Source organism: Melopsittacus undulatus, chromosome 6 (assembly GCF_012275295.1).
Source record: "Melopsittacus undulatus isolate bMelUnd1 chromosome 6, bMelUnd1.mat.Z, whole genome shotgun sequence".
Lineage (NCBI taxonomy): Eukaryota > Metazoa > Chordata > Aves > Psittaciformes > Psittaculidae > Melopsittacus > Melopsittacus undulatus.
Window position 1 is genome coordinate 50,387,561 of NC_047532.1, and position 16,447 is coordinate 50,404,007.

Sequence of the window (16,447 nt, forward strand, 5' to 3'; positions counted from 1 at the left end):
AGGTAAGTAGAGTGGAAATTTACACTTACTGGGAAAAAAACCCAAACAACAAAAAACATCATTATTAAAGGCAGAGTGAGAGATAGGAAGAGCAACAGAGAGAAACAATTTTCTTTCAATTCCATCACAAATTTGTCTCAAGCTAACATGCAATTTCACTATGGAGCTTCAGGACAAAACGGAAGATTATGCCCAATTGTTTTGAGGGTTTGGATAACAAAGCATAAAAATCCCAGTAAGTAGAGCCTTCTGTGCCAATGCAGACCAGAAAAAGTTTTCTTTACAAAAACATCTAAAAACTGAACTGCAATAAATATCAAGTTAGCCACCTAACACACACAAACAAGTAGCTTTAGGTATTTGATATTTTCAGAAGTATCTGCGCTACTACAGACCGTCTCAGAGGAAAACTAATCAAGCTCATCAAGCCTCCTAAAGCATTGCTAAGCTGCATGAATACAACACACCTTCTTGGTTTATCTTTTCTGGCAGTAAAATTTTACAATGGAAAGCCATTAGTGCTGCAAGAGTATGGAAATGAGAACAATTAGATTTGTCCTTATTATGGAAAAATTATGAATGTAAAACAGGCTGTTACGATTGTAGCCTGTATATTTAACATGATAGTGTAGACCTGAACAGCGAGTCCTTTCCAAACTAAAAAAATAAAATAAAATAGCTCTTTAGAAAAGTTAAAATATATTATTTTTTTTACCTGCTTGTAGCAGGTACATTTTAAAATAGATTCAGATTGATTTTAAAGTATTAATAATCCCTAATTTTAGCATTTTAGCTTTCCAAAGCAACAAAACCAGGTAAGTTACATATGTGATCAGTTTTGGTAATATTTAGGGTCAAAAAACCCCATCCAGAGCTGCTGAATGGTAAACTGAAAGTTGGTAAAACTCTCTTTGCTTTAGAGAAGGCTCATCATAAATCCTCAAACAGCCTATAGTCCGCCCCAAGAAGATGCAGAAATGCAGAACTCATCTTTGTGGAATCACTGTGGATATGCAGGGAGCTGAGGTTTAGTATTAACACATGTGGGTCCATTACTTCACTTGCCATGCTGGCATGTCCAAGCTGTGCATGGAGACACGACCGTCTTGGCTTTGCCTAAGCCAACAACCTTCAGAGCCTGGCCCACAGTGGGCAAAGCCAGCTCACCTGCCTTGCCAGCCAAGCCAACCCTGGACCCCGATACACCACAATCACCCATGTGCTTCTCAATGCACAAATAACCATCACATTTGCTTATTTACCTCTACAAATAATAACACACTTGAGACCTTCCATGCATGCTCACATCTCACAGGAAAATTACCATAATTTCAATTTTTTCTTTATATATATATACAGCCCAACAGTTGTGATTAAAAAATGTACATAGTACAAACAACTTCTTCCTTTCGCCTGTTTACTAGTTCTTTACACATCTGAGTCCAAATATCCCTGATTTAGCTGAGCAGCTCTTAAAGCACATGGTACATAGTGCCAGCATGCAGCACAACCCCAACCCTCCAGCACCTAATCCTGCTACATCCCATTCCTGTCTGCAGGCTACAAGGGTATGTGTGATGCCAGCTCAAGACTTTTCCCACCCAGTGCAACATGTCTTGCTTTATTTTGATGGAGGACCCAGGCAGGATGCTCAGGAAGGTACTAGGAGCCAGAGAGATCCCAGTGGCAAGTAGAGAAATAGAGAAACAATCTGGGTAAAGAAGTGAATCAGGCTGAAAATAAAAAGTGACTTTGGCAGAGTCTGAAACAAGCTTCGCATTTTTATCTTTTCTTATTTTCTACACACACACCCCCTCCTATCCCATCACCTCCTTTTCAAGAGCCTATATTTTAATTCAAAGACTTGATTATGCCAGAAAATGTCTTCACATGCAGCATTTTCTGTTTCACCTGGCAGACAGTTCTAGTGCAGCCATTCTTGTTAATACATCTTAGGAGTATTTCTGCTTTACAATTTCAGACTTACTCAAGTTCTGAGCCTTGCTTAAGTCTCAGGTTGAAGTGGAGGAGATTGTGAATCACTGACAGAGCCCCATTTCTCCCAGACACCCATGGCTTGTACCAGCCCTTCTCCAGCTTTCTCCTTGAACAGAGTAAAAGCCTGGAAGCCTGAATACATTACCCCAGTACAAAATGGAAATTTGCCTAGTGTCTGCCATGTTGTCCCATTCTCTTTATCTACTTGTGTGACCTTTTTTCTTTCTGACTCAGAAATATCGCAACACCAAAGGCAGAGATGACACCACATCAAAGAGCCTAAGTTATAAGGGAAGCAGCTTTATTTTCACTTGAGCAGAGATTTTTTTTTAAAGCAAGACTTCAAAATACCTTAAAAAAGTAACAGTGTTGATAATGAGACAAAAAATTTCGATGGCATCTGAGTAAGCTAATTCAAAAACAAGTTATCAGAGGATAAGACACCCCACACCAGGGCAGTTCCCAGGGAACAGACTATAATGACATTCAGGTTACTCATCTCATCTGGGCCACATTTCTGAAGGAGATGTGAATTAGCAGCCCTCTGACAATAAAGAAACGTGGGATTAAGAAACAAGAGAGCAGAGAAAAGAGCCGGTCGATTCTCCCACTGCCTTTTCATGTTCCTAAAATTTCTGTTGCCTGGAAATGGCTGATGAGAAGATGGGATTATGTAAGTGCTTGCCAACTTTTCACACGTTAAGAAAATTAAAGCCTGAGTGATGGGTAGCTTAACCCATCTTCTAAGCAGTGAACTAAAACATGTTTACTAAGGAGAACTCGAACTGTGAAACCCCTTTCAAAATGCTGGAGTGATGAGGACTTGACAATTCTCAGGATTAAAAAACTGCATACCTTACAATGTAATCTCCTTATAGTAAGATGAGGAGAAGGAAAATAAAGCTTTTCTGGTGTGCAAGATGGTTTCTGTTTTAAAGTATATATATCCTGCCCAATTGAAGACTTTCTTGTGTTGTCCTTTTTTTTCCTTTTCTTCCAATAGACATGACAGAGAGCTATACCAGCGCTCCAGCTCCATATTAAGCTATGTTTTCCAAAAGCCAACTGCTCCCATTAAACATGATCCATCAATAATAAAATAAGAAGTACTCTGCTGTAGAAATGTCTCTTCCTAAACTTAATCAGGCTAACATTTAAGTGTTAGAAGCAAGCAAGCACTAATGAAAGTGCAAAATAGCTCTATCTAGTTTTGAATACAACTTCAGCAACTGTGTCACCTCAGCAGACCTAAGATGTCCTGAACTATTTGTTCTTATCATGTGATAAGATGGCATGTTATCTTCTGCAAATATTCTAATTTCATTATAGCTGAGGGACAGTTTAAAATTTAGCCTGCTAAACTTTTATCACTTTTTATATTAATTAAAAAAAAAAAGAGGCTTGCGCTCATTTGCTCATTTTTCCCTTTTCTCTGTTTGTCAGCAAAGCATTCGGGTCTCTACAATGAGGAAAAATTCTTGTAGTCACATTTCTTCCAGTTCAAAACAAACGTGCTTACATTGGCAATAAAGCTGAATGCACTGCAGATGCTGCTAGAAAAGGTGATATTCTCAGCAATGTTTCTGAGACTGGAAAAAAACCCAAAATCCTGCTTCAAGCTGAAGTTGCACCATCCACCAGGGCATCAGCAGTTCAAAATTGCAGGTGGCAAATATCTAACCTGGAGATTGAAATAGAAATTGTTTCCTGCTGTTCAGCCAGTACTTGAGCAACAAGGTTAGAGCAGCAAAATAAACCCTCTTTATTATAGGAATACATGTGTCGTTATGTAATGCAAGTATGTGTGTCTAGAATATGGAATATGAAGTATCTAAGTTGCCTGGAGCTCACTTGTATCTTCAGGAAAAGAAAAAAAAGTGAACAGTGGATTTTTGTACAGCTGCCCAATGACAGCAAAAGGCCAGTCCTCAGCTGGTGATAACAGTTATGGTTCCACTGAAATCTGATGATGACATTTCGCCTTTGGTCATACTGACAGAAGGGATTAAAAAAAGCAATCCTACATGAAGAAATGCTGCAATGAATGAGTGCAACCAGAAGCAAAATTTTTCACCCGAGTATTGTAATTGTGGGATAAATTTCAAAAATTTAAACCTCGAACCCCCCAGTCAGCCAATTACAAAAATCTATGTTCCTTCAGCTTTAGAAATGAAAAAACGACTTCTCCGAAATGCCAGATGTGACTCACCATGATTTTTAAGTGCTTCAACAGCATCCTGGTCATTTCAAATAGCACTAAGTTTACCTGCGACTTCTTTCCAGAAAGTGGAACTACAAGCTGGCAAGGTGCTCAAATCAAGGAAAAAGAAACTTGCACAAAATTATTCTTTCAACTACTGTGTCACAAATATATTGCTTTTCCTATTCTGAACTGCCTTCTCTGTGAATTTTAAAATATATAAAACCAGGAAGTATAGAGCAAATACCACCTGCGCAAGTAGGTAATTTTCTTAATGGTAGAGCACTGCTAGTTTACCACCAGCTTGTCTGCAATACAGACACATGCATTTCAAAGTGCGTGTATTTGGGTCTGTAAAGGAGGTGAGTGAGCGTAACTGTGGAAGCACTCACTCCAAGATAAAGTAGAGCGTAATTCAGAAAGACAAGCAGGAAAAAATCATATTTTGCACCTTCTATGTGAGCTTCACAGAGAGTTATGACATTTTGAAGAAAATCCTCTTGCCGCATGTAAGCTGTAGTTTGAATGTGCTGCACGTTGCATATTTCATTACAAAAGCAGAGCCATGTTATTTCATTAGATAAGTGAGAAGTTCAATCCTTACCAAGTTTTCTTGGTTCCTGGCTGCTATTTTCTGATCATCTTCTCCCCCATTTTTCATGTATTTGACCTCTTCCACTGGTTTGATCCTATACTCATCTGAGCACCAAGGAAAAAAAACAAAAAAAAAACAAAAAAAAAAGAAAAAAAATTTGAACCAGTGTAGTTCAGCAGCTGGGATAAAAACCAAACTAAAACCAAAACAGCTGACTAGAAAGGCCCTAGTTAAGCAAAGCAACTAAAATCACATGTATATAGTTTTAAAGCCTTAAGTGTGACTGATAACAAGGAAATTCTTCCTGACTGAAGCTTCAGTAAGAATTTCTAGCTCTGGCTTCCAGAAATTGTTGTGTAGCTATCTGGTCTGGTATAGCCACAGCACCACGAACAGGGGATGTTCAGTATGTACTCTCCCCCAGATCCATAGTTTTCTGTATAATACATTCAATACAAACAAGTTCTTGCTCCTGCATCATCCCTGGATTTCTATTATCAGTGGGCAAACAAGCGATGTACAGTAGTTACTACGCAGAGAAGTCTACTCATGGATGTTCCTTGCATTGAAAAAAACTCCTTTGAAATGCAATGCTGATGGATGCCATTAAGTTTAAAGCTGGGAGAGGGGGATCCCATACCTAAACCTACTGTACTTATTTATTTGTTTTTCCTGCACTGTTTGAACTGAGCTAAACCAAAAGGTACACACTACAAAGTCATATTAGCAGTTTCTGGAGAAAAGACGTTATATTGAGCATCTTCCTCCCCCCACTCCTCCCTCCGTCTGACCATTTTTCTTGCACATGGTATCCAGACAGAAATCCTGCATGAAAATAACTTACAAGAAAATAGAGATTCCTGATTTGTCCTTAAATATTTATCAGCTAGGTGTTTCAGCTCATCAAACAATAAATTCCCAGCTCCAGTGTCAGCATGAAAATATTATCTAACATACATGTGCTATCCCACTGTAAACAGCCTCACTAAAGGAATTTTTTCTTTGGTAGGACAAGATGGGATTTCAGGAAAAGTGATTCTTTTCTCCAGCCTGAGAATCCACTGCTTGCAGTACCAACACTACCTTTTCCCAACTACTTTTTGCTCTGGTTATCTTTATAGCATGTTAAGTCTATCGGATAACCACCCAGAGTTTTCTGCCCACAGTCCTCCAGCCAGGATATATAAAACAGAAAAGAAACTTCACCCCACAGAGGTGGAAAATGTTAATACAAAATCAAATGAGACACAGTACACTGGGAATAAAAGAAAAAACCTCAGCAAATTAAAAGAAACTGCACAAATTTCATTCTTCTTCTTTGGGTTTTCATGCAATTTTATCACACTTGCTAAGGAAAAATCAGAACGTAAATGGATTTTTCTGGGTTACTGTATTGTTAAAAAAAAAAAGAAGACAAAAAACCCCAAACAAACCAAAAAACCAAACATCAAAACTATTTAGAAGGAAGCCTATTTTCAGGAACCTGTTAACCACAGAGTATACAAGTTAAATAAGCCTATCTTTGAAAACAATCTTTAAAAAAAAATACAATATGGTTTTGCATTTGGCCTAGTCTGTTTCTATATGCCTTTTTTATTACAGAATCTAAATAAAACTGTGAGTTTATGAAATAGGAGCTCAGATGCAGTCTTAAACAGATGGAAGAATTTAAGACAATATTATTAGATCAGTAAATGTGAGCAACACGTTTTTTTTTCCTTTTTAAATGTAATTGAGCTAGTCTAGAGGTGTCAATTCATAAAACCAAAAAGGCTGAACACAATAAAGCCTGGGAATTAGAAGTACTTGATTGACTGCAATTATCTAACTTACATTTTTCTCACTGCTTCAGTGATCTCTGTTGTGATTAGCAGTAAAACCCACATGCAGAAAAAGCATAAAACTCCCACAATGGCATGTAGGGATTTGAACAGAAAAACAGATGAGAAAGAGAAAACAGCATAAAGGAAGTTTGCACAACCTGCAGCTAGTCCACATTAACTAAAAGCAAGAGGCATGTTCAACCCAGGCTTGTGAAAAAAAAGTAAGGTATGGACGTCCTGATGTTCATTGGCAAAAATAACCTCTGAAATATGTCTCCTGCTTAATCCAAGAGATCAATTGTGACTGAACACCAAGTGCACACCCAGGAAGCAGGCCATCCTATGTGGACTGTATGTAAGGGATGCTTTCTTGGAAGACATAGTCTCTTGTAGCAAGTGGAACATGATGAGCCCATGACTAATAGTATAATCAGATTCATAGATGAAAGTTTGAGACAGCTTGATAGGATGGAGGCAAGACAGGAAGGAGGGTTTATCTTGGAAACTTAATTCTGTATTTTTTTCTGGAACTGATCATATGAGAGTGCGGCCAAGTGTAGCTGTTTTGGTGCCTGAGCTGAGGACTTGCTTGTACCTGGCTTCCCAATATTCGTCACCACCATTGTGACAACACACTTGTAATTGCTGCAATATTACCACTTATGAATTTATGCTGCTTTTACCAGGTGAGTACAACAGAACAGAACAGGTCAGTTGAAAGGGACCTACAATGATCACCTAGTCCAACTGCCTGACCAGTCTGAAATGACCAAGTTAAAGCATGTTATTAAGGGCATAATCCAAATGCCTCTTAAACACTAACAGTTCCGAGGCATCAACTGCCTCTCTAGGAATCCTGTTCCAGAGTTTGACCACCCTCTCAGCAAAGAAATGCCTCCTAATGTCCAGTCTAAACCTCCTCTGGCACATCTCTGAGCCATGCCCATGTGTCCTATACCGCTCGATCTCAATGAAAAGATAGCAGTACCTCAGCCTCCACTTTCCCTCCTCAGGAAGCTATAGGAAGCAATTAGGTCACCCTTTTAGCCCCCTTTTCTCCAAACTAAACAAACCCCAAGTCTTTAGCTGCTCCTCACAGAACATGCCTTCCAGCCCAGCTTGTCATGCTGTGTCTAATGCACCCCAGGATGCAGTTTGCTCCCTGGGCTGCCAGGGCACACTGCTGACTCCTATTGAGCAGGCCCAGATCCCTTTCTGCAGGACTCTTCTTCTAGTTTTATACTTGTGAAAGCATCACTCTACCCTAGGTGCAGAATTTGGCATTGGCTTGTTAAATTTCATCCCATTAATCATAGCCAAATGCTAAAATCTATCTTAGATACCTCTGCAAGGCCTCCTGTCCTTCACAAAAGGCAACTGCTCCTCCCAGTTTGGTATCATCAGCAAACTTGCTAATCATGCTTTTAACTCCTGCATCCAGGTAGCTGATAAATATATCCAACAGCACTGGCCCTAGGACTGAGCCCTGAGGAACACTACAGGGTGACCAGTTACCAGCCAGCTGTAGTCACCCTGTACATTACAACCCTTTGAGCTCTGCCTTTCAGCGAGCTCTTCACCCAGTGTGCTGTGAAGCCACTCAACAGCTGTATAACTTGTGCAGAAGGATGCTGTGAAGGACAGAATATCGTGAAACCATGTTGGCTGTGCCTGATGATTGTGTTATTCTTTAAATGCCTTTCAGTGGTACCCAGTAGAATCTTCTCCCTAATTTTTCCAGGTACTGAGGTTAGACTAAGAGGTCTGTAGTTCCCTGGATCTTCCCTCATGCTCTTTTTGTGAATTAGAGTAACACTAGCTAACTTCCAGTCAGCCTGGATGTCCCCAGACTCCCAAGGCTTTGGTAGATGGTTGTAAGGGATCCTGCTGTAATATATGCTAGCTGCTTCAGAACTCTGGGAGTCCCATCAGGCCCCATGGACCCAGTGAACATTCAGCTGATACAACTGTCCCTCAGGAGAATGTCAATTCTAAAAGAAAATCAGGAGGAACAAGTAGAAGGCACCTGTTTCTGTAGATGTTAGTGGAGTCAGTCTTTTAATGGAAAGTGTCTCACAAAGTTAATATTAATGTCATGGCTCTACTATATGGTAGGTGTTTGAGCATGAGAAATATCTACCTGTATCTCAAAAAGCAATGTGAACTTCACAATCCTAAGCTCTGACCTTAAAGGCCAAGAAACTGCCTCTTGGGGATGAGGCACATTAAGGAAGAAGCAGGCTGAGTGGCAAACTCAGGCTTCAGTGCCTACATAAATGATTAGCAGACAGGAGTGCCAAGCAGCTAGCAACAACATTAAACTCCTGTGTTTTGAGCAAGAGGTGCATGTACCAATTGCAGCCAACAAGGCAAACACAGTGCTGGCCTGTGGAAAACAAGCAATTAAGATAATCTGGTTACTGGGAGAAGAGAGGACTGAGCCATGAACAGCTGTTTTATCAGATACATGCAAAGATGAAAGGAATGGATCAGTGATGTTGAGCTTGAAGTGATATTATTACTTATAAGCTCCTGTAATTTCCTATCACAGGCAAAATATTTTTCTTGAAACCATGAGTACAAATACAATATATTGGCAACATTTGTTCATATTAAGTAGTCACTTGCTGGAGGCAGGTATAAACAAATAAGATTCCACTTTCAAAGGGCAAAAAACCAGCCAAGTAATAATACAGCCACAGAAAGAAAAAGGAGGAGTCTTCAGCTGACTACAAGCCCTATAGCTTGCCAGGTATGACAAGGCACACCTGGAAGCATCCACCTTTTGAGCCAGACAACACCCTGAGGAAAAAACCCACCTCCAACTAATTTCACTAGCCAGTGAAGTAGGCTGCTTAAATATGAGTAACTACCTGAATCACAGTTAAAATGTTGATATATTTATAACTGCAACCTTGCTGCTATATGTAGAAAAGCACTGAATTTTGCTACCAGGTCTCCCTCTAGCATTTACAGTACTCAGTAACACAAATTTTACCCTTGACGTTCATGTTGAACTCTCCCTTTTTTTTCCCCCTCTACCTTCCCTCCCCAGATCAACCTAACTTGTAAAATTGCTTTATTTTTATGGATCACTCAAAAGTCTGTTAAGTAGAGACCTGACATGAGAAATGTAGAACAATTTATGAAGGCAATGGGACCAGTCAATATTTAGCATGTTCCCCCAGTCAAGACTGTTTACTGCTATGAGCAGACAACCAAAAGGACAAAGGATGCAAAAGAGAAGGGGATAGCGAGCAGCTTAGCTAGGGAAGATATGGCTAGTTGGTGTAACAGGGAAGAAGTGAGTCTGATGCATAACACATTATTCACTGAGAAAATAACATTGATTATTTCAAATATACTAAATATAGCAATTAAATTCAAATGATTATTTGCAGAAGACAGGTCTTGCACTATTATCATTGCACTCCCATATTATTGGGAGGACAACTATATATGAACTTTTTGACTAGGTGATGATAACTTTTATCTTTCATAGATAAGGTGTTCAGAAACCACAGATTCTGAGCTATTTTTGAAATTGTTCTTGTTCTAAAGTTACTGTCAGAATGGAAGTGCTGCAAATGCAAAAGAACAGATGTTTAAGAAACAGACAGACCTTTAAGTATGTCATGGGAAGGATGGGCATTAACAGCTTTAAGTGAATATGAAAATTAAAGACAGGTTAGAGGAATGTGCTTTTGGTACCTTCCCTAAAAGTAATACCTTTAAGCATTTACAAAAAACAGTTAACCAAGTATTGCTTCATAGGGTAAGAATGCACCTGGAATTGAAGAATCACGTTTTTATTTTTATCTTCTTATTTCTACTGAAGTAGATGCAGCATTTTGAGATATTTTGGCCTGAGTGATCAGAAACAAATTCAAGAGAAAACCTGAAATGCTGAATAAGGTCAAGTAAGACCTAATTAAGTCTGACAGTCAACAAGACCTTCAAAATTGTAAGAAGTTCAGGATAAAGGAAATTATACAAAGTTCTATGCATATTTACCTTGCTCTACCTTGCTAAACAGCAATACCCTTTTTCTTTTTCCTAAATATAGTTTTACATCAAAACCAAAAATGAAATATCTTTGTGCCTCTTTCCTCTGCAAAACTAAAAATTGGGTAGTGAACACGATAAAAATTTTAGGACACTATTACTATGCTCCTTTCATGCGTAAAAGTAAAAATCAAGTACTGTCTCCCATTATGTGCTACATTACATAAAAAGACAAAGTTTCCAACAACTTAAATGGGTGAAGAATGGGTCTACAAAACTGCTACAGCAAATACCAAGTTGAAGAAAAGGAGCCCAACTGAATCGAAAGAAAACCAACATAAAAAACCCGCAAATAAAAGACAGAAATATTATTGAGCATAACACCCACCAAAGGATATAAACGAGAAAGCAGTAACACCTCTAGTATGAAACTCTTTGGAAGGGCAAGGGAGTAAGAATTTTTAAGTTGAATATTCTACAAGAATTCTCAGTAGGCAAATCTTATGAATGAAGATCTCCATCTGGAAACAGATTATTCTATTCAAACATGTCACCCAGTTGCCATGACAATGTGACAAAGAAAAACAGCACTTATTAATAATTATTTCAGTGAAAAATTAGTATATCAACTTATAATATTGAAACAATAACTGGGGGGGGAACTGTGGCTGTTCCTATGAGAAAAATTTCTTCAGCACTTCCAGACGTCTCTATAAGTGCCATTACCGCAGCAACATCAGTAATGACTATTTCTGGCCCAGATAATGAAAAAACAGAAAACAAAGAAACAAACAACTCCCTGAACAAACTACCACCCCCCCAAAAAAATACCAAAACACAAAAAACAGACAGAAAAAAAACTAAAACCCCAGCACAACAGCAGAAGAAAAGCATAAATCCATCAAATCTATATCTGCACTCACTGTGCCTTTTGGAAAAAGCTTTTGTTAAACAAAGTCTTGAAAAAAATATGCTGATTTACATTGCATTCCCATTTCAGACATCTAAGGACAAACCAATTTGGTTCTGCTGTCATCAACAGAGATGATGGGTGAGTCTCCCTTCTCTATTTTTAGTGATGTATCAAGTATCAGGCAGGAGATAAGTGGTACTTAAGTAACACCGCAAAGAAGAAAGTTTCTAACCACACCTTCATTTTCCTTGCCTTCATGTTTTAATTTAGTATCTCTTGCCCTTCTATCAAAGGACATGCAAAGATTTAACCTTCTTTTGTAATAAAACATATGTCTATCCTATAAAATATGAACTTTTGTCTAACAAATTTCTTTGTAACATACTTATTCCTGCCAGGTGCAGAAAGCCACAAATCAAAGATTCATGTGCTCTTGTCTCTCAAACACTTGAAAGCTAAAAACTATATTTAGGTAAAGGGCTGAATTGCTCTTTCTAAAAATATTTGTTAAAAATCATAAGATACTTTTATGCAATTTAACAAAAACATACAACAGCAGGTAAGCCACTTTGATGCTAAACACAAAACATACCAAACATCAACTGCAATGCCATTGAGCTTCACAGCTACACCGGTAGGACATGAGCAGTGATGGGCTTAACTCTGGAAAAAGCCAGGCTAGGCATAAGGGAAAAAAAAAAAAAAATCATTGACCCCAGGGACAGTCAAGAAGTAGAATTAAACTGTTTGGGTGATTGCAGTTCTGTCATCAGAGTGCTCAGCCCTGAGTGCCATAGGTTCAAGTCCATCCTGTTTTAGAGCACAAGATGGATGAGATGAGCCACTCAGATTGTTCCAGTTCTGTTACTGTATGCAGATATCAACTGCCTGGATGACAGCAGAAGCTATGTCAAAGATTAAAAAATAAAAAAATAAAAATAAAAGTCAACAGTTAAAGAAGTTGCCAAAATCTTGTAGGCAAATGTTTCTTGAACAAAATACTCCGTAATGGAGGATATCCAAGTTACCTTCTTAGCTCTAGCTTCAAGTACACAAAGAAAACAGTGTCTACATAGTTCTTTTGATTCTACATCCTTATTTTGATTCAGTCTTAATTGCCAAGATCCGCAGTTGTGGGGGTGGATTTCCATCCACCTGGATGTGGGTTGAAAGTGAAACTTCATCAGAGATCAACCAGCACTGAGTGAGCAGCCCATTGTCTTCCTCTGTCATCAACCCTCTAAGCTATCAACTCACAGGCAATTCTAGACCCCAGCGATCATGTTGCTTTTACTAAGAACCAAATGAATAGAATAGCTTAGAAAATGAGCTAACCATTTTTTTTTTCTAAAAAGACTATCTGAAAATGCTCAGTCAGATTTCCCAAATGAAGTTATCTTACCTTATCCAACCTAAAATAGAACCACTAGTGGAAGATGAGACAGTGGACACTACCAGATATTAAACAGAGAACAGGTGCACAAACACCACACCAATTTTGCTAACAAAATACAAATCATCTGAAGAAAAGCTGTTTAGGAAACTGAATGTACCACACAGATCACAGCACATCTGGAAAGACCACCCTCAAGTATTTGTTTTTTTTTCCTACACAATCCCAACATGTGCCCAAAGAATGCTAACAACTGCTTCTGCAAAAGACAGCTGGTACTGCTAGGGTTGTTTTTTCTGGAGGAAAAAAGCAGGCTGAGACATTCAGTATAACAAAAAACAGACCCTACATGTAAGACTCCTGCAGTATTGAAAGGACACTTGCTCTGAAGCTAGGCAAGATAAGGGTAGCTCTTTTCTAAGCTACCAAGCAGTTCCTACTATAGCCCCATGTCACATCTAGTAGTTTATAAAACATAAACTCCAAGGGCAATGTCTACTTGAAAAAAATCAGCGAATTCCCTTCTACTTTATCACACTACCCCTTCCCAGGCCCAAATGATGACAGATTTCAACAGTGTTCTCCTGAGGCCAACAGGTTTGACAGGAGTGCAGCTCCATTAACATTAATGGACATCATCTTGATCTTTGCTGCTGCAGAAGCACAAAACCTCATATTGCCATACTAACCCATTCTTCATTAGTGCTGTCAGAAGCCTGCAGTACTGCAAACCACTTGCAGCTCTCAATCCTTTGGCTATCTCTGTCATCTCCCAGGATTCTGCCTGTGGGAAAAGGTGCTCTTTCCTTGTTTTTATAGGTTTAATTTTTGGATTTTGTACATGACTTGCAGAGACAACACTAGCATACACAGATGTGCAGCTGAATCAAGGTCACCATTACTTGTTTACTTCTACAACTTGTTTTCTTCTTGGTCAAAAAGCTCCAAAGGCTACTCTGCATTTAGACTACTACAGACTGTGAGAACTGCAGTTGTACATATAATTTTCTATCATATTATGCATAAAGGATCATGTTAACTAGCCTTGCACTAGAAGCACAGGCCCACTACTGTGTATCTTGCTAGGTCTACCTCAGTGGTAGGTAGGTCAGAGAAGCACTTTAGCAGGGGAAAAAAAAATGTAAGTATACACAGATGTAGCTGTGCAACCAACACCCAAAACCACTTGAAAAACAATTCCTGAGGACAAGGAGGCTCATGGGTTTGTGTGTGTGTTGTAGGGGAAGGAGCAGAAATTTTTAAAAGACCTGGACCCTACGAAGGAAGATGACACTCTGCTGCTGTTCTGCTCCATCACAGATCCCTGACAAGATCAGGACCCTCCAGCCAGTTCCACCAGTGGATGCCTCTGGCCAGGTACCTGCCACCAGTGGCTGGCTCAAACATAGAAAAGTGTACTACAATCTCAGAGGCCATATCATTACCTCAGAAAAAGACTTAAAAATACAACCTCAATATCCTAAACTAAACATGCAATTTCTGCCATGCTTGTACCATCTTTAATGATACAACCTCCAGATCTTTCAGACACCTGTTTGTATTTAAGATCTGAGGAAACTCCTTACACAAGCTGGTACTGAAAAAAGCCACAAGATTGCATAATTAAAGACTTATGTACTAGTCTGTAATTAAGAAGCCAAAAAAATAGTGCTGGTGGTGTGCACTCATAACTCTCTTTACACTACACAGATTTTTGCTTGTTATAACTATGTAACTCACATACACACACATATACATACACTTTTTTCACCTTTTCTTTGGTCTTTTTCTTTCATTTAATTACAACAGAACTTTGAGCCAGATACAGGTTGTTCAAAGAAAACCATTTGTCAGGTGGAGGAGATTACAGCCATGGTGCTTGGCAGGAAGGATACCCAGTAAATGCAATTATCTAGCCCACTAAAAAGACCAAATTGAGAAGTGAAAGCAGGAGAGGAAACAAGCAGCAGAGAGATTAATTAAAGGAACAGACAGGAGGAAAACAAAGGGTCTGTGCCTTGAAAATAGTGCTGTTCATATGAAGCCACGAGGTAGGTTTTTGGATCAAGGTTGCACCACCCTGCCTCAGCATCCCCATAGCACAACAGGGGAGCAGCACAGGGCTGGCCCCACACAGCACTCCCTGTATCTTGAAGGAGCTGGAAGTTCAGCATTTGCAATCACTTACTACATTTAAATACCACAAACTTACTTTTAAACAAAATCGTGTGATCCTGCCCTGAAGAAAACTCTTTTTCATGCTCAGAAACTGTAAAAGTAAAGCTTGAAGAACTGGCTTCACTGCCATAAACCTCTTTGTTGTGGAAGGGAGAGATGTGAGAAGAGGAATAACTGGGGAGCAAACCTGCAAATATAACATAAACTACAACACAAGAAGAACTTAAACTTATGATTCAATCTAATTAGGTGGCAAAAAGCCATCAAGCTTGTAAGTAGTGATGGTAAGACCTTCTCGGATGTGTAGGAGAGGTGGGTGACATCTTACCTCTCCACGCCACATTCTGGAAACTATCTTGATACAAATCCAAAGGATGTCACCTCAGCCAGCCTAGACAGCACAACGAAGCCAGGTCAAACAAGCTACTTCAGCTCCACTTTACTGCTCTGCTTTTAAATTCTCACTTAGAAAAAACAAAACAAAAAAACTAAATATTTCATTCTTTTCAGTTTTTCAACATCATTAATGAAACTCCAGGTCCCTGCTGACTCTCCCTGAGCCAGCATCCATCTACCTTCTCCACTGCAAAATACTCACCATTTTAGCACAGAACCTGTCAGGGTCTAGTCAGAGTTCAGAAAAAATACTTAATTGACAATTACTATGAGCATGCTTTTGTACAACAATGGAGGTCCTGCTCCTTACAGCCCCATTAATATATCAACCAATTGCTTCAGATACCAAAAACCTCTTGGGATGTGGGGGAAGACATTACCACTCCACACCCCAAAATTCCATATATACTACTGCAAATACATGACAAGGTGTCTTCGGTTTCCTTGTTGACAAAACAGCTGATTCCTCTTTACTTAACAAGTTATGCCATTCTCAGTCAGCCAACCATTAAATGAGACTGTTGCCCTGAAACGTATGACTTGAAATGGATTTCAACATCCTTTCAGGCATAGTAGTTTTCTTCTATTAACATCAGTCTATCAATTTTTCAGTGCCCATGCACCTCAAAGAGTATTTGTAAATCAACATCTCTTTCATTTTTACTAATTGCATTATGAAAGGGACAGAATAATAATACAGGACCAATAACATACTGAAGATTCATGATGAGCACAAATGTCTTCTCATTGCTAGTACTCTGTAAATCAAAAGGGAAGCGGGGGACTAATGAAAACTTCATTAATACAATACAGCACAAATTTCCAGTGCAAAAGATACAAAAGTTAATCGCACTACCTACAGGCCCATCCAAAGAGATTTCTATTTTACTGGTTACAATATTCAGAGTTAATTTGTTACCTCTGAAGGATGCTTATTTCCCTCAGT

General features: G+C 39.0%; 1 protein-coding gene across 5 annotated transcripts in view; it reads right to left on the reverse strand.

The window, feature by feature from the left end:
* Positions 1-16,447, reverse strand: part of C6H1orf21 (chromosome 6 C1orf21 homolog) — a 122,430-nt gene that overhangs the window by 43,022 nt on the left and 62,961 nt on the right. For all 5 annotated transcript variants that reach the window (XM_034063709.1, XM_034063708.1, XM_034063707.1 and 2 more), the window contains one exon: positions 4,803-4,897. In XM_034063709.1, coding sequence (XP_033919600.1) covers positions 4,803-4,897 — 95 coding nt within the window. The remainder of the gene's footprint in view (positions 1-4,802; positions 4,898-16,447) is intronic.